The sequence below is a fragment of the Podarcis pityusensis genome (assembly GCF_964106645.2).
Source record: "Podarcis pityusensis genome assembly, chromosome: 8".
Taxonomy (NCBI): Eukaryota; Metazoa; Chordata; class Lepidosauria; order Squamata; family Lacertidae; genus Podarcis; species Podarcis pityusensis.
The window spans coordinates 72,828,254-72,854,703 of NC_138033.1; the positions used below are offsets into that span (position 1 = coordinate 72,828,254).

Sequence of the window (26,450 nt, forward strand, 5' to 3'; positions counted from 1 at the left end):
TACAAGAACCTACTTAGAGGGAGGAAAAAACCAAGTGGAGAGGAGAAAGAATCCATAGCTGTCAACGTTTCCCTTTTTTAAAGGGAAATTCCCTTATTCCAAATAGGATTCCTTGCAAGAAAAGGGAAAAGTTGACAGCTACCCCCCCCAAAAAAGCAGCCCAAAATAGAGCTGGTATGCTCAGTGGCCATGGAATGAGTTGGGGAGCAGAAAAGCAGGGCTTGAGGGGGAATAGAACCCTGAACCGCAGCACTCCAGACACTGCGATATTTGCACTTGCTTGTACAATATAAATTACACACACAGATAAAGCACTATGCTGAGAGCTCTCTCCCTGATATACTTATTTTCTCTGTGCAGGGAGTGTTAGTGTAGTGCAGCCTCCCACAACGTAGCTCCTTCCAGATATATTCTGGACTACAACTCCCATCATCCTGGACCACTGGCCATGCCGGCTGGGACAAAGAGAGTTTGGGGTTCAAGAGTATTTGGACCTTGACCTTTGACACTTGAAATACATATGCATACACATTTTTGGACACACACTATTCTTGGGGGGGGGGGATGTAAAGCACTGTATTTTCAAATTCCTTAAATTTAAGATTTAGTGCATGGGCAGGGGACCTCAATTTAACCTGAGGACTGCCACTTGTTTAGTTTAATTTAATTTTGATTTATTTGGGATGCATTTTAATCGATTGATTGCTTGTTTTTATGTATATTATGTTATTAAAATGATGGTAGCCGCTCTGAGCCCAGCTCCGGCAGGGGAGGGCGGGATACAAATAAAAAAATATTATTATTATTAGAAAATAATCGTTTCCCAGGATTCTATGGGGAAAACCATGACTGTTTTAAAGTGATATAAATGTGCTTTAGATGTATAGGGCAGTTGGGGCCTTTAGAGCACAGAACTGCTAAGAAATCAAATAAAGCAAGTGATAAATGATTATAACAATGAGGAAATCTGCTGTGAAAGCATTCAGTCTGAAGCACAACCACTCAGACGTATCCTCAGCTGAAACCTCCCCACCCTGCAAATCAGCCTTGAACACTTTATTGATATGCCTGGAATCAGCCTAGAGTTGCATCCACTTCTCCAAGAAAAGGGATCTAGGATCTTGGCAGCCCCTCTCGTTTCTGAAGCTGCTTGGAAAATCCCACAGTCTCTAACAATAATAGGAGCTCTAAGGCATAACTCCTGCAGGTTATGCAGGAAACCCCCAAGCATTACAATGGCCTCCTCCTCACGAAAAGAAAAGCATACTACCTTGTGGTAGTAGTATTCCTGCCCACCTATCACAATTACAGTTTACCTTCCTACAGGGGTGGTAACTACAGTTGCCAAATTTATTTGCCTGCCAGAAGGGGCTTGGCTAAAGACCTGAAAAGAGAAGAAAAGGCTCGGGAGTAAACCTTACACAAATCTGGAGCAAAGTCCCTAAGACAGTTAGATGGCACCTTGAATGTCTACTTCCGGCAACTCCTGCAGCCAAGCTACGGCCAAACGTATTGCTCTGCTTTGCTTTCAGCCACACCAGGGAAGCCGAATGGGAGGTCTTTTTGTCAGGGCAGCCCAGGACCCACATACACACTGCCTAGATTTCTGCCCTGAGGCAGCCACTGCAGTACTGCTAATGCGGCAGTTGGAATTCACCCCCGGAAGCGCACTCCATTGTCTCTCGAGGCAGACGAATGCCAACAATACGGTTAAATATACAGGTAATGAATTATTGTGAATTTTTACTGAAATCTGTCCCTGCTACAGTTCCCCAGATTCTTTGTAGGGCTCAGGGGTCAAATGTGGCCCTCCAGGCTTTTCTCTCAGGCCCTTGAAACTCTCCACAGGCCACAACCCCTGCCCTGCTCACTGGCCTTCCTTACACTCCCTTCCTGGAGTGTTTCTTTCTGCTGGAATGTGTCCTTCAACTCCCACAAAGCCTCTCGCTTGCCTGGATGGAGGATTCAGGATGGGAAGGGGGAGGGGAAAATCTAGAAACCAGCCTACAGTACAAATGTAAACGGCATGTTCATTGCTCCACCCACTTTTGCCTCTGGCCCCACCCACCCCGGCATACGGCCCCCAGGAGGTTGTTCCGAAGGGAATATGGCCCTCAGGCTGGAAAGTTTCCCCTGCTACGCTTCAGAGGCAGAATAGAGTGGTACCTCGGGTTACATACGCTTCAGGTTACATACGCTTGAGGTTACAGACTCCGCTAACCCAGAAATAGTACCTCGGGCTAAGAATTTTGCTTCAGGATGAGAACAGAAATCGTGCTCTGGCGGAACGGCAGCAGCGGGAGGCCCCATTAGCTAAAGTGGTGCTTCAGGTTAAGAACAGTTTCAGGTTAAGAACGGACCTCCAGAACGAATTAAGTACTTTAGCCAAGGTACCACTGTACACTACAGGGAGCTGGCTTCAGACATCAGGCCCATTGGCAGACCAACACTGTGTTACAGATATGTCAGCAAATTGCTGGAACCTGCAGGAGGGGAAAGTGCGGTAGTGTTTTGTGTCCTAGCTTGCACGCTTCCCGTTGAGGCATCTGGTTGGCCAAGGTGAGAACAGGAAGCTGGACTAGATCTGGCCTTATGACCAGATCCTCCCTGCAGGGCTCTTCTGATGTTATGTTAAGCCAACCCAAAATTTCCTGGCGCAGCCTCATGCACACTCTGCAAAGTTTCCCCTCCTCCAGACATTTGGCAGGTATGTGCCAGTCCATGCCACCCGTGCCAATTGAGCTGTGCCTTTGCTCCAATGGTGGCTTGGGCAGGAACACCCAGGAACATCCATATTCTCTCTTCCTACCTCACCCTCCTTTGCAGAGATCAGGCCCTCAGGTCCTGAGCGCCGTCTTTTCCCGAAACATGCATTCCCCAGCTATGAGCGGAATGCTATATTGCCTCTGGACACAGGTCTGGGCATCACCTCTTCATACATAAAGAGATCAGGAGATATTTAAATATAAGAAGCCAGACACACTATGGGAGAGGGAAGGGGGAGAGAGAAATAGGGTGGGGAAGGGCTTGGAGAGAGGCAGGGATAATTTCATAACAAAAAGGGAAATCTATGCCAAGAATAAACAGAGCAACCATTAATCAGACTCAGGGACATAGGAAAATGTGTTAGGCCAGTGGTTCCCAATTAGCTCATTACTGAGGAGCCCCTATTTTTCAAAAGCCAAGCCACGGACCCCCTACTTTTGAAAATTTAAATAACTCTATGGTAGTTACCTGTGCAAAGCAATTTTTGAACAAAACGTGGGGTAGCCTCTAATAAACAAAGGATTTTAGGCACACTGAAAAACAGACCATAAAATTTGTGATATTACCACAAATTTCCAATCCCAGGACAGTAGGAAAAACTTGTATCCATTGCTCCACTACAACTGAATAAATAATTAAAAAACAATTGTGTCCCTAACTTGCAAGTGTTCTATATGCAGAAGGCTTTTTTATATGAGAGAGTATTCAAACATGCTATTTCTTACTTGCAATCTGAGGTGGTACATTTTAGCAAAACTTTACAGCATATGGTTCTGCTAACTGATGGATCTTGCACCTTCAAGACATAGGTGAAGGCTTGGTTGGGGCTTGAGAACGTATTGGTGAAGACTGAATAGAAAACAGCTGGAATTCTGTAATGTTGGTAACATCAGCAATATACTGCTGAGTAAACATGGGAAGGCCTGGAAAAAAACTGGGGGAAAAACAGTTTTTTTCCTTTTCTTCCCCCCCAAAGCTGTTTTTTTCCAGAAAAATTGAAAAAAATAGTTTGATATAGTTTGAATATTCCGCACACTATTTTCCCCCCAATTTTTCCTGGGGGGGAAAAAAGGCTTTGGAAAAAAACTGAAAAAACCTGTTCCCTCCCCCCCGCCCCCAATTTTTTCATTATTTTTTTCCAGGACTTCCAGCACCCACACTTTGAAGCTCCTTGCCAACTGACACCAGGCAGGTGCTCTCACTGTACTCTTTCCGGCAACTACTCAAAACATTTTCTTTACGGCCAGCCCATATGAACACGTAAAAGCTGCATGTGATTTACTTCTTTTTAACCACTGCTGACTTTAAGCATCTTTTGAATACTCTTAAATACCTGCTTTTAGCTGTGTTTTATCAATCATTTTAATATTCTGTTGTATATTTTTGTAAACTGTTTAGAAAGCTCTTACCATCATGTGGTTTATAATATATAATAACAAGTTCAATTAAAAAAAACACACACACTCCTTTTCCTTTCAAACAGAGTTTGAGCCTTAGTGCAACATACTATTCAGTAACTGGATGTTAGTTACCTCTGGGCCTGGCATGCAAAAAATTGCCTTATGCTTTGCCCCGGCTGTCCTCACGTAGAGATAGAAAGGCCTGGGAGAAAACTGGGGAAATGGTTTTTTCCCAAAGCCATTTTTTAGAAGTCTATGAGAAAAATGACAAAGAGGAAGAGCAAGAAGAAATTTAAAATGATAGCAGTAGTTCAGAAAATGAGATAGAATAAACTGCATGTATATGTTGTGTCTTCTGTTTTGATTTTAAAAAACCAACACTACTCAAAGGGTAGACCTTATATGGTGCTTACATATCGCAAGAGCCCTAAGAAACTGTGCCAGAGGTTTGTGCCCAATCCTAGCTCACTTGCCATCCAGCAACTCTTTCCCAAATTTTTCCCTGCCAGCAAGCAGGCCCTGGTTATGGGCAGAGGATGGATGATCCGTGGAAGGCTTTCACTGTGCAAGATAAGTAAGTCCCTGGCAGTGGATGGTGCCATGGAGCCCCAGGGGTCCCCGGACCCCTAACTGGGAACCACCGAATTAGGGCATTGGTCTATCTAGCTCAGTAATGTCTACACTAACCGGCAGCGCTCTTCAGAGATTTGGGAAGTCTTTCCCAGCCCTTCCTGGAGATGCTGGGGGTCAAACCCTGGGCCCTTCTGCATGCAAGACAGATGCCTTTCCCCTGCAAGGCTACTTAAATGAGCAGGTAGGCAGGTGGCTTATTAGGGTCACAGTGGGGGTATACAGTGGTACCTCGGGTTACATACGCTTCAGGTTACTAACCCAGAAATAGTGCTTCAGGTTAAGAACTTTGCTTGAGGATGAGAACAGAAATCGTGCTCTGGCGGCGCAGCAGCAGCAGGAGGCCCCATTAGCTAAAGTGGTGCTTCAGGTTAAGAACAGTTTCAGGTTAAGAACGGACCTCTGGAACGAATTAAGTATGTAACCAGAGGTACCACTGTACAGGAATCCAGTTTTTGAAACATGGGGTTTAATCATGAAAGTGTGAAGAATTAAACTACAGAAATCAGATTATGGGTAGGGAAGGGGGTTGCCAAAAATGCGTATTATTATTTTTTCAATTTGCAAGAAGGATACAAACACTGAGCTAAACGCAGGCTGGTGGTTCTTTATCTCTCACAGATATAAAGATGTCACAGAAATATTAAGCCAAACCTTACGGCAGGCTTTTTCTGTCAGAGGTTTCCAACTGTCCCTGCATATCTGGGATTATGTAGCAGGGCTCAAAGAGAGCATATTAAATACTGTGGTTTGCAGAGAGGTGTGCCACTACCACTTCACTACCTGCCAAAAGGTAACCAGGGAGGGAACTATTTGGACTTCGTGAAAAAACAGCCAAGAGATTGAGGATCCTGGAGGATCAGCTCTGTAGTGCTGAGGTTAACGGTGCCTGCTGACTTAACCCTGAGAGACAGTGAACAGCTTTGCTACATGGGCACTGAACTCAGCGCTAACCATGGTTCTTGAGCTGAAGATGCGGTTTGCAAACCTGGGCTTTAATTACATTTAGCAATACCCGTGCGCCCAGCTGAACGCTAACCATGCAGTGGCGTAGCGTGGGGGGTGCAGGGGGGGCCGGCCGCACCGGGCGCAACTTCTGGGGGTTAGGGTTAGTGGGCGCAAATCCACGGGTTAGGGGGCGCAAATCCACAGGTTAGGGGGCGCAAATTACTTGCCTTGCCCCGGGTGCTGACAACCCACGCTACGCCACTGTAACCATGGCTAATTAGTCAAGGTTTTGCAATCCTGGATTTAACCATGGCGAGCACAGCAGGTGGTACAATGTAGCTCTGGCCCAAAAATTAACTGCTAAAATATTAATAGAGGGAGCATTGGAGGAGGCAGAGAAGAGAGGGGCAGATCTGATGAGGTCACAGCACTTTCCCCAGCTCCTATATAAGCAGCTTCCTGCTGGATCAGGCCAGTGGCCCACCTAGTCGAGAAGAATATAGTCATTGTGGATAGTAGGCACTGATCCCCCATGAATAGCATCTACCATGTTAGAAGAAATTGAGGGTTGCATCAAACTAAGTTCTATTTACAATGCAACAGGAGAGATGTACTGAAATAAACAGATCTAATCATGTCCATAGCAGTGGCTATAACCCTGAGGGCCAGAGCACTGGGCAGGGGGGGAAACCCACCACCCCAGGAGGAAAAACCCCTCTATCTTCATTAGCTGATGCAGCTCCTTTTGAGTACCTGTCTGCTGCACAGGTTCTGTGTTTAAAAACAAAAGAAAAGCCAAACTGGTTCCAGCAGATGAAGGGCTGAAATTAAATCAAATGATCTCACTGGAAGCAAAGCGCCAGAGCGCCTTCCCACCCACCCACAAGAACTGCCTGCTGTTTCCTCCACAGTGTTTATGATCTTGCCAAGATACAGTCTGCAGAGCTTTATTAATCGCTTTGGATGTTTCTTGGGTCATTTTCTCCCAACTTCCCCGCTTTGAAGATGTAGGGCACTAGGCGCTCCAGTTAAACTATATGCTAATCGTGTTGCCTGTAATGAGATCCCGCTCAGCCGCTTTAAAGAAAAAGGGAAAGAAATTCAGCACCAGCAAAAACAAAAGGAGACAGAAAGAGAGGAGAGAGCATGAGAAATAGATTAAGGAACCTGTTTGTCGTTTGCTTGGGAGGAGGAAAAATGGCTGGGGGACTAATTTAAAACTCAGCTTAAAACTCCTTTGCCCCCTTCGGCTCTCTCTGAAAAATAAATCATTAGCATTTCTACCATTAGGGAGTTCTCCCCACACAGAGACAAGCTCAATCATGTGGTTTTTCCTCTATTACTATAAGCAGAAGAAACTTTATTTTGAAAACAGAAGAGAATGGGACATAGGAAACTGTTTTACACAGAATACAAGCTCAGTGTTGTCTACTCTGACTGGCAGCAGCTCTCCAGGGTTGCAGTCAGAGATGTGTGTGCAGAGCATACTCATAAGAACGATCATGGCACAGCGGTGAAGTATGTGCTTTCTTTGAAAAAGGCCCCAGGGTTCAATCCCCAGCATCTCCAAACAGAGCTGGGAAATCGCTCATGCCTGAAACCACGGAGGGCTGCTGCCAGTCAGTGCAGCCCATGCTGAGCTAGATGGACCGGTGACACTGGCTCACATTAGGCAGCTTCCTGTGTAGTTCTTTAAAATACAGGGAAAAACCAAGGGCAATCAACAGAAACCTCCATACACGCTCCATCTGTATGAAACTACCATGCAGGGGCAAGCAGACAACCCTACAATAATCCTGCAAAATCTAAGAGCAGCATGCACTTGCTCACGGCCATCTTATGTTTTCAGACTGAACAGAGATCCCAAGTGGGCTGTTTACAGCTCCAGTTGACTTGCACAACTCCATCCACACCAGAGATTGGCCCCTTGATGCTCCCTTTAATAGCTTCCAACCAGACGCCCCCGTTTAGGTTTGCTCAGAGCACCCGTGTTTGCCAGCAAAACACACTATTGATTCGTTTGCATCTTCTCTTTAAGCCCCTTCCCCGCCACACTGCCAGAGCTGTGGGTGCCCTTTGTCTGAAACCCCGAAGAGCCGCTGCCAGCCAGTGTACTGAGCTAGGGAACCTTGGTAAGAGTTAATACTTATCATCCCTTTGGAGCTGCTCTGCGTTCTTTGTGCTTTCTGTCCTTCCAGGCTGTGACCCTTTGTGGTTTACATTTCTGACTCTCTTGTTTCTTTTCTTTTTGTTATGCTTGCAACTTTTGTTGCTGCTGCCTGTTAATAAATTAATTTAAAAACGAAAAACAAATACCTAACTAGATAGACAAACGGTCCCAACTCAGTACGAACAGTGTCGGGTGAAAGGTGGGGAGACCAATCAGCCAGGGCCAATGGCTGACAGAGCAAACTCACATTAGTTATGCCTCCATCCTCCTATCTGTAGACTTCTTGAAGGGGCAAAATTGAGACTACGGAGGATGACACTGACAGCCAGGACCACACCCTGGACAGGTTGCAAGAAAGAAAGCAGGCAGGTGGTTTTCTGGCTGAAGTCAGACTGAGGTAGGTGAGACAGTGCCCCAGTGCCCCAGGCCCTGCCAAGTTGTAAGGGCACCTTTCTATAGGATACCCATGTGAGCTACCAGCAGCTAACCAGGGCATCTTTGATCTTTTAAGATGGTTGAGTTCTCTCCACTAGCTTAGACCGGTTCCTAACGCAGGGTGCCAAACGGTTGCAATGGACATCCATAAAGAAAGGAAAATGTCAAGCAGCTCAAAAATCCCTCAAGGCTGGCGGGAAAGAACAACGCTCAGTCAAACTCCCCCCCCAACTCTGCTTCTTTATGTCTCTGCACCCCCACCCTGCGACAGACATACACAAACACAGACACAATAAAATCAGCTGCAAATCAAAATAGGCAAAGGCACAGCCAGTCCTCTGGATCACTTTAGGCTAATTAACATCCTCTGCCAAAAATAAAGGGGGGGGGGAGTCCAGGCAGAGGTAGACTAATATTAGATGGGAATGAATTTACTGCAAGTCTTGTAGGAATATTTAGATCCGCAATGCCATAGCAGAACAGAGGGAAGGAGGAGGAAGAAAAGGCGGCGGAGAGTGAGAAATGAAGGAAGCTAGAAGGAAAGGGTTTAAGGCAAGGTGGTCCAACACATGTGGCCCTCAAGGCCTTTTTTGGCGGCCCTCAACATTTGAGCACCTACCCACCCTGCCTTCCCAAAGCCAGGTAAGCGTGCTGGGCTTTGGGAATGAGGTGTGAGGGCTCTGACAGGGTCCTCATTCCCAAAGCCTAGCTAGTGCTTTCCCAGCCTTGGGAAGGAGGTGCAAGGGCTTTAGGACCTTGCCAAAGCCCCATGCCTCCTTGCCAAAGTCCAGCATCTCACTTAGCTATCTTTAGGAAGGCTCGCTCCTGCCCGCCATGAACAAGGCCTTGAGTTCCATGTCAAAGTACTCTTGCGGCCCACTTGGTATGAAAAGTTGGGCCGCCCTGGTTTAAAGTAAACCAGGCATCCCCAGATCTGACTCAAATCTCCTCCCCCGCCCCACCCCTAAAACCCTTATTCAGCATTTAGGTGTGGCCTGGGGAGAGTCCTGAAGGCCAGAAAGAGGGACCTAGAGGGTTGTATTTAGCATTTGGACCTGAGGTTCCAAAACCCACACCTAGAGAGAACCTAGTTCTTACCAAGCTGATAAACCTGCCTCTCAGTCCTATTCTCCAGTTTTGGGTCCCCAGATGATGTTGGACTACAAGGCCCATTGTCCACAGTGACTAAGAGACAGGTGATTATAGCCAACAGGTCTCCAACCCTTGGTGAATTACAGACTTCCCCTGCATGCAAAGACTGGCTTGAGCAGATAAGACCAATAGTGGGTCCAATGGTCAAGAAGGCAGTTTCTGCCTGTGCTGTCCTGAGGGGCAGCTGGGGCTTGTCAACCTGGGAAGGAAAAAGTCAGTGAGGAAAAGGAAAAGGAAAACTCATCTTAAGCCTCAGCTGCCTTGTGGGATATCTTCAGAAGAAAAGGCTAAGGAGGAAACCCTACACAAATCCAGAGTGGTGTCCCTAAGATGGTTGGAGGGCGCCTTCAATGCCTCCTTCAAGCAACTCCTGCAGCCAAGCTGGTGCCAAATATATTGCTCTGTCTTCCTTTGGACCACCGGGGTGGAGGGTAGGTCTTGTCATCTGGGCAGCCCAGGGCCTCCATACATACTGCCCAGGGTTGCACCCCAGGGACAGGTCATTTTGGTGCTGCTAACACAGCGGTTTGACTTCACCCCAGGAAGCGCACTCCATTGTCTCTTGAGACAGACAGATGCCAAAAAGCCAGCGGTGTCGGCTACCTGTTGAAACTCTACAGAGCGTCTTAGTTTCAGGGTACAATCCGAAAGCAAGCGAGGTCACCACCTTGCTTAAGGTAACGTTCTTACTGGTGGCCTGGATGAGACAGTGCCCAAGAGGGTCTTAACAATCAAAATGGCAGCCTTGTCTGTCTCAAGAACTTGCCCAGGGTTCTGAAACTGTCAAGGTTGAGCCTTCCATAACTTAACCTAAATGCTAATCTAAATCCTAATGAGAAACTTTAATATGCTTGAACCATAGTCATTTGCACCACATTGTGACATTAAGAATGTATCTCACTTTCCCTCAGAGATAATAAGGCACTACCAGAAAATGCCATTTCAACTGACCTTTCCGAAGAATACACCTTGATTAGCAGGTGTCTATATTTTTCTGTCTAGGTGTGTGTATGTTTTAATCCCCTTCATTCCACTGGGTGTTCCTCCCCCCCACCCCCAAAGGCTGGGATTCATCATCATCTCCATTTACAAGAGGAAAAAAAGAAAGAAAGCCAAGCCTACAATTATCGCCCCATCAGCTTGATGAATATCACTGTGGAAAAAAAATCTTATGCAAAACTTGTGCTATGTAGACTGGAAAATAGTGATGAGGTCCCTGTTGAGCTCATGTTCAAACTTTGCTAGATTTTAAAGTCAACAGGGGGTAAAACTGAGTTTCGGGGAAGGGGGAAAAGGAGAAAAGGGAACATTTATAGAAGAGGGGGAGGGAAGAAACACTACCTTCCACATGCTCTTTTAGGTTTTTTTTCTTGGGGGGGGGGAATATTAACTGACTTTGTAGTTTGGCGTCAAAAGAGCCCACTCAGGGAATTAACCAAATTGGGCATAAATAATTTAAGCGTCTCGAATCGTATTTCCCTGCTAATCAAAGAGAGTGGCTCAGTGTATAGCTGAAGAGGCAGATATATAGAAAAATTAAAAAGAGAGGCAATTTTGATGAGGGAGGAGAGGAAGTGGGATGTGCCAGCTGAAAAAAGATCAAAATGGATTCTCCGAGACCCTTTTGCTTAGAGAAGGGTCCTCCCCTCAAATTTGTTCCTGGGTGTCCCTGGGAGTCATGTTCAAGGAATGTGGGTTTTTAAATACAGATGCATATGGAACATATAACAAAGGTAAACACGCCAAAGCCGAACTCACACTTCAGGGCAAGGCTGTGAGGGAAAATGGCAAGCCCAGGCAAGCTCTGTGGAGGTGCCTGGTTTCCCCAGGGACTTCAGGACAGCAGTGCACAGTAAAGAGGACACAGGCTGAAGTTGGAAGAGGAAGACAATCTTCGGCCGAATGTCTTGGTATTTAGCAAAATTTATATGCCGCTCAACTGCAATAAAACCTCCGAGCGGTTTGCAATAAAAAATAAAAAAATGCAAACACTGAAATAACCAATAAAAGGTATTTTAAAACATTCGAAAGATAATGGAAATCAATAGGAAGCTAAAAAGAGATTAAAACACATGCCAACGTTGTACACGTTGATACAGGCTTGCCTAAAGAAAATGTGATGTCAGTAGGCAGAGAGTTCCAAAGTGTAGGTTCTACCACACTAATATTGGTTTCTTACAAGTCCTGAATCAGTATTATGTGACACTTGTAACAATGTCAGTTCTGCAGATTATAGCAGTCAAGTGGGGTAAGGCGATCCGGGAAGTAATAATTAAAAGAAAACTCAAAAGATTCTAGGTTGAACATATCAAAACAGAATTTACCAGAGAAGTGTAGTTTAGGGCTCGAGTGAGACCAGGGTTTCTCTCTTTCACTCCACATGCTAAAATTTGCACAGTAAAGTTGGAGGTTGGTGTTCCCCTTGCTTTTTGGATATGGTCACCTTGCATGCATTTGCGTCGGAGGGTCCCAGACTGTACCCCTCTAGCATCTCAGATGGTGGGAGGTGGTGTGGCTGTTGGGAGTTGCAGTACAAAACATCTGGAGGGCACCAGGTTGGGGAAGACTGCATTACGCTCAAAGTCCTCGTATAGCCCCCGCCCCACCAAAAAAAAAAGAGTTGTGATTCTGAAACGGAGGGCTGGATGTTGCCAAGATCTTCAATAGTGACCCCAAGGCACTGGCCAAGCCAATTGTTAACATTACATGTTTCTTCTCAAAACAGAAGTAGCTCATGGGCCACAGGCCAAATAGCCTGACAAAATTGCATCAGGCTACCAGAGCAAGAACGGTCGGGAGTGGGAGTGGGGGCTCGGGGGGCGGGAGGGGTGGGAGAAGAAGAGACGGAAACAGAGGAGTTTAAAAAAATTAAAAAAGACATCTGGGTCATTAACCAGAGAAGTTGTCTTTACTGATCCCACACAGGGGAAGAAGAAGAAAATTCCATGTGCAGTGGGTAGGAGGCAACAGCAAGAAGCAGACAAATTTCCTCCTACGCAAGATTAAAATGCAACCCCACTCCACATCCAGCTGTGGTTCACATTGTGCGGCCACAGTCTTTGTCATAGTGGCCAATGGGCCCATTAATAAGGCAGGCTGTGGGACAAAGTGGTAAAGTCTTAGGTGGACGACAGCAAACAGATGGCTCAGCAGTTAGAGAATGAGACTCTTAATCTCATTAATTGTGGGTTTGCCACGTTGGGCAAAATATTCTTGCACTAGATGGCCCTCGTGGTCCCTTCCAACTCTACAATTCTTTGATTCTATTCTATGACACCCCTTTGCAGACTGTAGGGGTGTCACATGAAATAAAATAAACCAATCCCTGCAGTTAAAACCGAGCAGATCAGAGAGAGAAGGTACTAGCCCCACCCACAGTGTATATACTGATTTCCTGCTTTGTTTTGGTAGTGGTCTCACAGAGAGGTGGAGAACCCCTTTCAGCCTGAGGGCTGTATATCCTCCTCAGCAATCTTACAGGGACTGTGGACTTGTGGTGGGCGCGGCCAAAAGCCCAAGTAGATGGGGAGAATAAATGCAAATTTTACCTTTGTACACTAGGCTATTTTCGACATACATGATCAGAGATCAAGGGCATAGTCCAGATAGGCAAAACCACTCAAGGAAGGTGTAAGGCAGGGCCGGTGAGGGGTGTGGTGAGGGGAGCATTCCAAGGGCCAGATAGAGAGGTCTGGAGGGCCATAGATGGTTATTTCAGTTGCAAGGAATCATTCAGTTGCAGAGAGTACACCTGCCTATTATTCTGAAAGAAAACAAACACACAACTTTCTGAATTGAAAAATAAATCTTTCTGGTTTAATTTAGACAGATGCTAATTGTGGGAGGTTTTTTTGAGGAGGGCAAATATTCTAATATGTATCTTGCAGCAGGCATGCATCCAGTAGCCCCCTGAAGCCTCCACAGCTATTTAAGCCGCCTCCCCACCCCAGAAACCTCCACCCATAATAATCTGAGCAGCAGGAGTTCCTCATAGCTAAGCTACCATTTTTCACAGCTGTTGGAGGAACTTTCTCAGCCTCTTTCGAAGATGCAGTGGAAGCCCGTTCACGCCAAAAAGAACAACAGAACCCCACATTTTAAGGAAACAAGGCCTCCAAAAGGATCGGTTGGGGGGGGGAGGAACACCACCACAAAAAAGGCCAAGGAAGGATTAAGAGAGAGAAAAGCAGGAGGCTTTCCAGAGAGAGAGATGCCGTGCTCAGGGGCAGGAGCATGGGAAAGAACGGGACCCCGGATTCACCAACCGCTGGCCTCCATGCCAGCGATTTCCTTGCTCAGAGCCACCCTCCAGGAGACTCTTACAAGCTCTTTTAAGGACTCTGAAAAGGGAATTTTGCACGGGCCGCTTTACAAGAACAAAGCCTCTCAGTATTAAGAGGGAGCCTGTGCAAGGGGAGAGAAGGAAGAAAAGGAGGATGGAAAGTAATAAAGAACAGGCAGGAAGAGAGCAAATAAATAAAAGTGGAAACATACACATAAACTCATCATGCAGACAAGTCGCAAGGCAGGCTTCTCCAACCTGGTGCCCTCCTGATGTTTTCAACTACAATTCCCATCAGCCCCAGCCAGTGCAGCTGGGGAAGGCTGTTCTAAAAGCTCAAGGGGTTCTCAAGGTGCCCTTAACAGCTTGTGGCCAGTTTACCTGCGAGATCACTTTACTGCATATATTTGCCCACTCAAGCACTTTAATCTGCACAGCTGGGTTGCAGGTGCCACATAATACCTGTAGGAAATTGTAAGTCTGGCAGCACCCACACTATGGAACTCCCTGCCTATCCACATCAGGCAGACGCCTTCACTGAACTCTTTTCGGCGCTTGCTGAAAACATTTTCATTTAGGCAAGCTTATCCACACACACAGAATGCTGAAATGTGTTTTAATCTTGTTTTTAGTTTATCATTGATTGAATGTCTTAAATAAGTTGTTTATAAAAATATATTTTATGGATGCTTTATTCTTTTTGTGAACCACTTAAGAAGTTTGCTTGTTTTTTTTACAATCGAGTGTCCTATAAATTCTGTGAAATAAATAAAATAAATGTTTTAAAAAGCCAGCATGATAGGATGGATAGGGTACCAAGACCCCAACTGGCCATGGTGCTCTATGCTAGTTATGAACTCTCAACCTGTCCAACCTCACAGAGTTGTTGGGAGCACAAAATGGCCCCATGTTTTATCCTCCTTGAAGGCTGGGTATGATGTAGTAATCAAGAACACAGAAGTTCTTGGGGCAATGGTTCTTCTCCTCACAAAAATGGCGAGCGTGGAAGGCAGGCGTTATTTTATTTTATTTTTATCAGATCACTATTTTGCCAAAAGACGAACACAAGCATCTTAGTCATATTCAGAACCCAGCAGAAATACAGTGGTACCTCGGGTTAAGAACTTAATTCATTCCGGAGGTCTGTTCTTAACCTGAAACTGTTCTTAACCTGAGGTACCACTTTAGCTAATGGGGCCTCCCGCTGCCGCGCGATTTCTGTTCTCATCCTGAAGCAAAGTTCTTAACGCGAGGTACTATTTCTGGGTTAGTGGAGTCTGTAACCTGAAGTGTCTGTAACCTGAGGAACCACTGTAATATGCTCCAAGGGCTATAATATAGAAGGCTTAGGAAAATTAAAAGATCTTCACTTGGCACTATCAGGACATTAATGTAGGGAACACAAGGCAAATATTGCAGGGGAGAGCATTCCATAATTGGGATGCCACCTCCAAAAATGCCATCTTCCTTATGTAACCACATACCTCTTGTCTTTTAGGTAGGGAAAACTGAAAGATGGTTTCCTATGAAAATATGAAGGTCCATGCAAGTATACAGGCAAAACTCGGCTCAAGACATCAAGACACAAAACAGAAGAGCAGCAATCAGAACAGGGGCCTTGTTTCCCCCCAATATATGAACCACACATGACCAAAACACCAAAACTTACCAACCCCATTTGCAGGGTTCATTCCATCAGTGATGCTAAAAGACCAGTTCCAACAGGAACTGTTTCTATGCCAGTTGGTCATTATAACAACTGTTTCTGAATCTGGGCTTTTCCCCTCTTCCCTCCACATCTCTTCTCCCTCTTGGGTCGTGTTTTTTAGATTGTAAGCCAGTGGGCAGTCTTGCTTCAATTTATTTTATGTACACCACTCTGGGAAGGGTAAAGAAATTGTTACATACCTACAAATGCTGCAGATAGCTTTTAGAAGAGGCATCCGCCCATCCTTGTGCACAGAAAAGAATGAATGCCTCTTCTCAACACAGGCATGCATAGTCTAAAGCCAAATAGAGGCTCTTTGCTCCATAACTGTACTTTTATTGATATGCAAGATTTATGCAGATTTAATCAAGTCGCTGATTAAAATTCGCAAAAATCAAACAAGTAATATTTCTTTGATCAGGTTAAGTGCCCTATACAGAGTCCTTCTTCAGGTGTTCAAGATGTTCAAATAAGACGATGTTACATGTAGAGACAGATGTTAACCCAGTAACATTGAGCGATCTGTAAAAATAAAACCAAGGTTTCAGCAGGACCTACTGCAGACTGGATTATACATCAAATGGCATTCTGTATGCCCTCGTTTAAATTATTCCCACCACTTCCTCCTCCTCTCCCCTACAAGTACTGATATCTGGAAGCTTGTTTCTAATCATGAGGTAGGGCAGGAATCCTGATTGACCTGGGGTATAATCAGAGGTGGAAGGGACCCCTGCAGGCAATCTAGTCTGACCTCTGGATAAATCCAGAGGCAGAGTTTCCCCAACTGCTGTCCAGCCTCAGCTTAAAGACCCCCTAGGAGAGTCACCCTCCTACTCATCCCTCTAGGAAACTGCTTTCATTCATCAAGAAATGTCTCCTAGTTTTCAGCTGAAATGTAATGTCTAGGTCCACAGTTTAAAGTTGGCTCATTTCAGACAAACCATAGTTAAAGATTAACCACAGTCTGTCAGGCTCTGATAGCACAACAAGCCACAGTTAACCAACAACAGAAGTGAAAGCTTCCGAATTTTTCTTCAATGACACGTTGGAAAGGGAGAGGGGAGCATACAAGCTTGAGGTCAGGATGGGATTGAGCACATCATGCTAAACCATGGTTCACTGTGATGCAGCAGAGATTAGGAAGGAAGATCAGAACTGATTTAGAAAATTGGATTGCACCGTCTTATACAGATAGATTCTAGAGGTGCAATGTTTGGAAATTATGTGGGCATATCCACTGATATTTTCTTTTGGTCTGAAGTTGTTTTCTGTGTCAAATTTGTACTGGAAAACCACTGATATCTACAGATGTCCATGGGCTTCTAAATTATATTCCTGCAGCGTGGGGATTAATGGCAGGACAACAGAAGTGGATTTTGAAAGCCTTGCACTTGGAGCCTGGAAGCAGGAACACCCACCATCTATTATGCAACGAAGCGAGGACCTCGCTGCCCTGGCTACATTTGAACACAATTCTTATAAACGTCAGCTTCATGTAAATTCCTGTCTGGATGACTTGTAAAGATTTATACGTTTAAATTAAGATGCATGTATTGGTGATGATTATATTTCTACAGCGTGCTCTCCAGGGCCCTAGAGCCATCCCATCAGCCTGAAAGGGGAGCCTATAGCCACTGAGAAGAAGTCTTCTCACCCTTTATGCTGAATGGAGCCAATCTTGAACAATCGCAGAAGGGAGTGTGGCTGTAGCCATCATGAAGAGACCACACATTTCTGAATTTGCCACTCACATTGCTGTATCCCACAGGTGCGACAGAACATGAGGCACCACCAGCTTGATAGGTGCCTGACCCCAAGCGACACAAAGCTCTGCGGCTTGGTTCAAGGTCCACATGACTAAGAGAGCAACAATTGCAGCTGAGTCAAATCCCCAGGAATGAACAGAGATCGCCCTGCATATAGGAATGTCGACATTTTGCCCTCACAGGGCCGTCTGTCTCTCCCCCACCTCCTGGCCCCCTCTTTCTTATCTCCGTTTCCTTCCACAGAAACCTCAACTTGAGAGTCAGCCGCACTTGGGCCGTACACAAAAAATACTCAACTTTCTTTGCAGCCAACAATCGGAAGGAAATAAAGAGACACTCATCCTGATGGGAAATCAGAGAGGGATTAGTCAGGTCGGGTGAGGGGGAAGGACCTTTCAAATGAGTGAAGGAAAAGAAGAAGGAAGCCGATACAGAACATTAGAAATCTCAGCTCTGAACCAAAGAGTCACCAGTTCAGGAATCAAATGCATATGCCAAAGTTTCCCAGACTTCTAATACCTTAGAAGCATAATGGAAGCCCTTGAAAAATCAGATTTGGCCCCTGAGCCTTTCGGGTGCCTAGCCTGGATTTTTCTCTTCCCTCCTCCTCCTCCTCCTCCTCCTCCTCCTTTTGTGTCATATCTCTTGGATTGTAAACCTGAGGACAGGGGCTGTCTTACATTTAATTGTACAGGTGTTTTTTTATTAACCACTGCAGTTTATTATTGTTGTAGAAATATATATTTTTTAATTAAAAAGGTACAAATTGTATGTAAGCTACTCTGGGAAATTTTCTCAGCTGAAGAGAGGGATAAAAATGTTCTAGTAATACTAATAATAATGGCAAGAAGCTCATTTCAGCCTCAAGTCTTTAGGAGGCTCCCCCCCCCCTTCTTTCTTGTTTGTTTCAGAGGCCCCAGAAAGAGGAGTAGAGGCAAAGACTGACTGGAATGTTTATTTGCTGGCTCAACCAGGATTCCAGCAGCCTTCTGTCTTATTTGCTCACCTGCTCCTTGGGCTGAATTTGTGGGCTCTGCACGAGAAGTGGATTTGTTTGCAAAAAAAGAAACTCACACAGAAAAATCAATACAGCCTTTGGGCAGAAGCATGAAGTCAGGTACATTTCAGAAATGCAAGCCCACATGTTCCTAAGCGACATTGGATTAATCATGGATCATACTGGGGGCCACCTCCTACCAGTAAGAACATCATAAAAGCATAAGAAGAGCCTACTGGATCAGGCCAACAGCTCATCAAGTCCAGCATCCTGTTCTCACAGCTGCCTGTGAGAAACCCGCAAGCAGGACTTGAACACAAGAGCCCTCCCTCCTCCTGTGGTTTCCAGCAATGGGTTTTCATAAGCAGAAGCTCCTCCAGTTGTGGAGGCAAAGTAAAGCTAGTAGCCATCAATAGCCCTCTCCTCCAAGAATGCGTCTGATCCTCTTAAGCCATCTAAGGTTAGTGGCCATCCCTGCCTCCTGTTCCATGCCATGCATAATTCTATACTTCTATCATGTCTCCTCTTACTCGCATTTTTTCCAACCTAAAAAGTCCCCAGAATTGCAACCTTCCTTAATAGGGGAGTTGCTCTAGCCCCTTGATCCTTTCAGTTCCTCTTCCAACTCTGCAATATCCTTTTTGAGGTGAGGCGACCAGAACAGTACACAGTATTCCAAATGCGGCCGGCACCATAGGTTGGTATAATACAGCATTAGGATATTGGCAATATTATTTTCATCATCAGATGAAACATCGGAACAGTCAACTAGAGGGGAGCAAAATGTGCTTCCTTCTACAACAAGGCTCCCAAATTCTAATTGGAACACAAGGTTCATTTAGTCCGGCAACCTGTTTCCAACAGAGGCTGAAAGAAAGAAAATGTATACAAAGACAATAGCAACCTCTTCTTTTAAACTCTGTCCTCCAAAGCAAGTGTTAGCAAGAGGTAAACTGCCTCTGAACATGGAAGCTCCATCTAAAGCTTATGCTCCAATTTGGAACACATTCGATTTCACCCTGTGCCCTGCTTCCCAAGTCAAGATTCCAACTAATGCCCAGCAAGATGCAAAACCATTTACAGTTGCCACTCTCAGAACTGCTTCCCATTCCATCAAAAGATTTAGGGTCCAGAAAGCAAAATCCAGCCGAGCCAAAAGTTTCAGCATTCATAACACCACAGCCTCATGAGACATGGTAATCGGGTCATATATCACAGCAGCACAAAATGTGGTACCATGTGCAGAATATTCAGCTGCCTGCCTGTGTTGGTTTTTTAAAGAACACACATCAAGTTCCTAGTCCTTCGTGGTTGTGAAATCGTGCTTTAAAGAATGTGAGAGACCTCTGGTGAGATCTCAGAAGTTGGAGAGGTGGTTGAATGCGATTTCTAGTGGTTGGGAGGGATCTTCAATGTCCAGCACAGCACTCCTCCACCCACCCCGGACTAACGGAAGTAGAAAAAAACAATACAAAGCAGCAAAAGTGGTGAAGAAATAACAAGTTATTTGCTCAAGGTATGCAAGACTGCAGAGGGCATTTGCCCAAACAGACCGAAACCTTTCAGCATACACAAAATCTAGCCGTGCAGGACAGGCAGGTTGAAATCTGCACACTTTAGGCAAAGTCTGAACAGCAAAAACAACAACAGACCTACCTTCCACACAGTGCTCCACCTCTTCCAAATTGCGCAGTGTAATCCGCATGAGGCTTGAGTTGAGCATCAGTTCGTTCTTGTGAGCAGGCCACATATAATGCGGGGCAGGGTTGACGAAGAAAATCCGGGTGTCCCCTGTAGACACCTGGTTGTCGCAGATCAAGGGGTCCCCAAATCCCCCAATCATGACTTTGTTTCCACCTTCCAGGAGGATCTCGTGAGTCACAACCTCTTTGCCCTTCAGATACCGCCAGACCCTCACCTGGAGAATGAAAAAGAAAGCAGGACATTTATTATTTAAAAAGCCCATCAATGATGTGATGGTTGAGATGGGTGAACCACCTCAGGCCTGGTGCAGGGGGCGGCTCCAGGCTTCTCTGTCAGGACCTCAGGACTCTCCCCCACCCCACCTCACATCCCATCCCTGGGGCTTTTCACCCTCCTCAGGTGTTTTTGCCTGGCTGAAATGTGCCCTTGAACTGCATTTTGCTTGCCTGGACAAAGGGACAGTGTGTGGTAGTTTATATGTGAGGAAAAACTGGGCTACTGTGCAATGATGAAATTTGCATTAATTGACCTGTACACTTTTGGCCCTGCCCACTGCTGGTATGTGGCCCCCAGAATGTTGTCCACAAGGAAATGTAGCCTCTGGGCTAAAACAGGTTCGGAATCAGGGCTATGGGAGACCTCACATTCAGAACCAGTGAGCCACCAAATATCAGGAATAGGAGGAGAGAATCCAAGTGGCCACTCTGGGAAAGAGAATGCCTTTCCAGTGAAGCAAAGGCTACCTAAACATAAGTGAATACTTGCTCCTATTTATCCATCCCCAACAGTTGAGACTTAAAAGATGGAAAGCTCCTTAGAGAAACAGACATGTCTGCCCCCTTACATCACTTTGTCAAGAGCATGCACTTGAAAAACACAGTAAATACTTCTGTGATGACAAACCTTTGCTAAGTGTTATGTCCTTGAAGGGCTGTAGCTCTGCTTTGCATGCAGAAGATGGCAGGTTCAATCCCCAAGTATGGCTGGGACTGTCCCCTACATGAAACCCTGGATAGCCACTGCCAGCCAGTGCAGGTAATACTGAGCCAGATGGGACCAATGGCCTGACTCTGTAGAAGGCAGCTTCCTGTGACCCCACATCCTTGGACAACACCGTAATACTTCAACAGTGACCACCCCTATTGAAAACTGGGCCAGGTCCGTGTGCAGCAAATTCCATATACAGTATAGTGGTACCTCGGGTTACATACGCTTCGGGTTACATACACTTCAGGTTACAGACTCCGCTAACCCAGAAATATTACCTCGGGTTAAGAACTTTGCTTCAGGATGAGAAGAGAAATTGTGCTCTGGCGGCGCGGTGGCAGCAGGAAGCCCCATTAGCTAAAGTGGTGCTTCAGGTTAAGAACAGTTTCAGGTTAAGAACGGACCTCTGGAACGAATTAAGCACTTTACCCGAAGTACCACAGTACTGTACACTAATCCCCCCAAAGTCCCAGCCCCATATTCCTTGGGGTGGCTTTACATCTCTGCTACCGAGGAAAGAGAACTGTTGGCGCGGGTGGAGAGGCAAGCTGGAGCACAGGAGGACTTGATCTGATGCCATAACCGAATCCGCAGGCCTTTTTATTTCCTGTCTGGGCACATCTCAAGCATACGTCATTATGGGCATGGATGTTGCAAGGAGGCCACTTGCTATTCCCTATTGCAGTATACACACACACACACACACACACACAGAGCGAGAGAGAATATCTACGATTCTGAGACAGCAAAGACAAACCATCGACGTTTGCCATATCAGCACTACAAACCATCGATGCCGGTCATATCAGAACTACTTCCATGAGAGGAAAAAACAGGCACTCATAACAAAAATAGAAAACTCTAAAGCTGAGCTGAGGACCCTATTTCATCCTGTGGGCCACATTCCCCTCACAGAGACCTTTTGGGGGCCACATGCTGGTGGTGGGCAGGCCCAGAAGTGAAAGTGGGTGGAGCGACAAATGTAAATTTTTTGTTCTTACGGTAGGCTAGTTTCACACAGCGCTGTCTACCCTCCATCCAAGCGGCATGATCAGGGTTCAAGGGCACATTCCAGTCGGGCAAAAAACACCACCACCACTTGAGGAATGTGTGACGCAAGCTGGGGGGCGAATGGCATGGGGAGAGCCCTGTGAGCCAGGTGGAGAGGCCTGGGGGGGGTGTCTGCATTTGGCCCCCAAATCTGATGCATACCCTTGGTCAAGTTACAGCTGCAGGGAGGGTGTAACAAAACTCCTCTCCTTCTCTTGCACTCTTTTTTTTTAAAAAACAAACAAACAAGGGAAAGCAGTACTCTTTAAATCACAGGAAAAGTGCCAAGCTTCCGTCACCTAAAAGCAAATCTCACCCCCTTTTCAGTGTCAAAAATCCCAACTGCAGGCCTTGTTTTCCTGGCGCGAACATTTTCCACAGACTGGCGAACTGCCAGACCCACTGCAGTGGAGAGGAACAATCACAGACCATAGCTTGTCTGTCCCCGTCCCCCCCTTCTCACTGTAATCAGCTTGGGGGTTTTGTTTCCATGATTCTAACACCAGCAAAGGTGCCCGTTTCTCCCTGCCTGCGAAAAATCTGGGGCGAGCTCACTGCCTCTGACAGGGCACAGAGAGCGCGGTAATAAACATGCCGAAGCTCAGGTTAAGAGGGGCCACCTGAAGCCGCAGAGTTATGGAATGCATCTCTTCCCCGCCGGGAACGGAGCCAGTTCCAAAACCATGCCAAAGGAGGCATGAAAGGCCCTTCGCACCAGCTGCTTGCCAAGGTGCGCCCTGCAGGTACACTTTACCCCAGATTCAAGTCGAGGCAAGGGAAGAGAAAAGGAAAAAAAGAAAACCACAGGATGAACCCCACCCATTTTATTTGCAAAGGTACAAGAAAAAGGGATTTGCAGCTCAGCAGCAAAGGCAAAGACTGGCCTCACATCCCAGCTTGAGTGCAAAGAGATGCTTGGGTACGCCATGCACATAGGTAGGGGAACTAGGGAAGCCCAGTACTGTCTACACTGACTGGCAGCAGCACTCCAGGGTCTCAGGAGTCTTTTTCCCAAACCAACATAGAAATGCTGGGGACTGAACCTGGGAACTTTCTGCATGCAAAGCAAATGCTCTAACCTTTGAGCTATGGCCCTCCCCACTAACTCCTGGTCATTCCCACCCCAAGCATAATTTATCTGAGCAGAGTAATTTAGATGGGAGGGCCCCTCTCTCTTTTTAGTTGGTACTGTTAATCAATTGCAAGGCAGAATTGTTGCTGATCCACCGCAAATGAGTTATAGATTGACCAGTAGATCCCCATCAGCCCACCTCTGATAAAGAGAAGTTGCTTTATTTATTTTGTATGAGTACACTGTGGCTCAGTGGTAGAGCATATGCCTTAAAAGGAGGTCGGTCCCTAGGTAAGACGCGGAGAATATCACCTGCCTCAAACCCTGGAGAGGCACTGCAAATCAATGCAGACGATGCTGAGCTGGGTAGACAAATGGTCTGCCTCAGTAGCGTCCTAAGTTTCTATATTGTAAGCAAAGGGATGTAGCTCCATAGTACAGCAGCGGCTTTGCATGCAGAAGGTCCCAAACTCAACCCCCAACATCTCCAGGAGAGAACCCTACCCGGAACCATGGAAGGTCACTGCCAGTCAGTGCAGACAATACTGAGCTACATGGATCAAGGGTCTGACTCAGTATAAGGCAAAAAAGCCTGTGTTCCAGCATCTGCAGAGAGCATAGCTGTCAAGTGTCCCTTATTTGAAGGGACAGTCCCTTATTCCAGCGCCATGTCCCGCTGCTGTCCCTTATTGATAGATGTCCCTTAAATGTCCCTTAAATGATGTCCCTTAAATTTCAAAGGAAGCAGCTCCTCTCCCTCCCTCCCTGCCGGCCAGGGAGGAGGGAGGCTCCAACTGTGTTGCTTGGCTGTGTTGCTCACCCAATAAGTCTAAGAACGACGGGGGGGGGTGGAGCTTGCATGCCTTGTGTGTGGCTAGTTAATGCAAGCTGAGGGGTTTTTTGAATGCTGGACGCCATTTTGTTGCACGTGCTGCTGCAAACTTTGCAGTGCAAAGCCAGGCCGGGGAGCCATCTTAAGTTGAGGCTGCATAGGCCTTGTGGTGCATGTGATTCTATTCAGTTGAACCTCTGGTTACAAAGTTGGTTGGACAGTGTTCTCGAAGCTACCAGCATGAGTTTGACCAGACTGCAGGAGGACAGGGAGACTGGAGTGCCTGGAACAGGTGAGGCTGCAGGTCCCTTATTTTGGCTGCTGGTCCCTTATTTTCAAATCTGTAAGTTGACAGCTATGGCAGAGAGTGAGAGAGAGAGCTGGGTCAAACTCTGCAAGCAGCATTTTCAACCCTCTGCTTCTCATGAGGGGGATGAATGGATGGGATGGGAAGGTCATACAGTATATGCAGAGACACTGAATTCATCAAGGGCAATTAAGACTCCTTGCACAGTGAGTCACCAGGCACGTGAAGAATTTATTTTAAAAGGGGGGGGGGAGCTGTGAAGGAAGAGACATAAGGAGATCAAGCCTGGGAGATAACAGCGGCAGTTAAGACCCTTCCAGCGACAAAAGTGTGCTTTAGAGAGATTTATAAAGACAGCGAGAGCAGGGGCCGTGGAAGACAAAAATGCTTTTACGAAATATCTTGCGTTTAAATTACAGCTGGGAGCATTAATGGGTACATCCAATCAATTAGCTGAGGATGGACAATTCCTATTAAAAATGTGTGTGGGGTTAATTGGACAGTCATTCCCCTCCTTACACACACACACACACACACACACACACACACACGGGAGGGGGGAGGTCAGCCTTTTAAGGGAGACCAAGGGTTAAGTCACATTATCTTTTGCCTGCACATCCCCACCCCTCAAACCCGCTCCCATGGGACTGCTGTGACATCACGGAACATTCACCACACATTCCAAATACTCAGGGGTGGGGGAAACATCAGCTATGGAAAGCAGGACAGGAAGGGAAGGAACAGAGCTGTCCGCAACATGTGGCAGAGGGATGCAATTTTCCCAGGTGACACATATGGGGGGGGGTGCTGCAGGAGCAGTTCCCCCACTGCTCCCACTACCGCCAATTCTCCTTTCATGCATTCCCTACGTAGCCCACTGCAATAGAGGACCCTGTCTCGCTGCCAGTTTTGGAGTCAATATTCAATGAGTTAGATCGAAAGGCTAGCACACCTGATACAGAACTGGATAGGCCAACCTCCCTTTTGCACCTGGGTTAAAATAGCAAACACTAACTGTGGACCTAACACATGCAGAAACCTCTCCCCCCCCCCTCCCCAGGCTGATAAAGAGCCCTGTGTGACTCAAAAGATCAGATACAACATTCCACACAGGAGCTGGTCTGAGCAAAGGGGAAAGGGGGGGGGGAGCACAGCTCATACACTCAAGTATTTCGTCCACTGGCTTCTGACTCAGAGAGCAGACAATGAACTTGGGTCAACAGCACAGAAGGGCGACACACACACACCTCGATTCTTCTCCTCGCTTAGTCACTCCATCCAGCAACAGGGAAGCAAGATGAGCAAGTCTCCATCCCAGCATTTGCCCTCTGTCCTTCCTCTCCGCCCCCACCCCACTCGATTCTTAATCAGTTGGCAGGGAAAGCAATGCCTGGAAGCAATCCGCAACTGTTTAAACAGCATTAGCTCTAATTTCTTTCATTGGCTCTATCTCACTCATCTTTTGTGTATATTGGAGGCTTCATCCTGGGAGGGTTAGGATTTAACCAGCAGAGACAGAGAAACTTCAGCGGAATGCACAGCACATCTTCAGAGAGCACGTTGACTGCGGACCACCCAGTCCTTATTAAAACATTCCCAACTGGGGGAGAAGCAGAACGGGAGGCGGCAGGTGGGGGAACATCACGCCATGAAGCAGCCCGGCCAAAGGTTCTCACTGCAACACCTCAAACAGGTTAAAATCCAGGGTGTTATATGCAATCCGTTATGCAACCTCCAATCACTGACAGAGGAAAATTAGGTACAAATTGGCCGATGAAAGATTTGTATTTATTTATTTTAATCAACACACCTATGCTATACGTTAAATGCCTGCACAATCTCAATCTTCCCTCCCATGAAGCTGCAATGGGCAAACCAGTTTAATCAGCAGCAAAGGCCTAGATCCTGTGGTGGTGGTAGTGCGCCTTAGTTATAATGCTGATTCTATGAGATCCTGGTTTTGGCTTCATCTTCTCTCACACCAAAAGGGCTCAGAATGGCACAGATGGGTCCACCACCATCCCCACCGCTTCTCCTCTGCAATATCCTCAGAACAGCCCTGCAAGGCAGGTTAGGTTGAGGACACAACTATACCTGCCAAGTCCAGCACGGGATTCACAATGACTCACATCACTTATCTGGTAAGTAAAGGCAGGGTACTGGCAGCTCAAGGGCTTATCTATGCCCTGCCCGCTGATTTACCCATATGAATACAACCTACCCAGCCATTTTTAAACAGGTCAT

General features: G+C 46.4%; 1 protein-coding gene across 3 annotated transcripts in view; it reads right to left on the bottom strand.

The window, feature by feature from the left end:
- Positions 1-26,450, bottom strand: part of AGRN (agrin) — a 244,839-nt gene that overhangs the window by 210,534 nt on the left and 7,855 nt on the right. For all 3 annotated transcript variants that reach the window (XM_081015949.1, XM_081015950.1, XM_081015951.1), the window contains exon 2: positions 19,911-20,172. In XM_081015949.1, the coding sequence (XP_080872075.1) occupies positions 19,911-20,172 (262 nt within the window). The remainder of the gene's footprint in view (positions 1-19,910; positions 20,173-26,450) is intronic.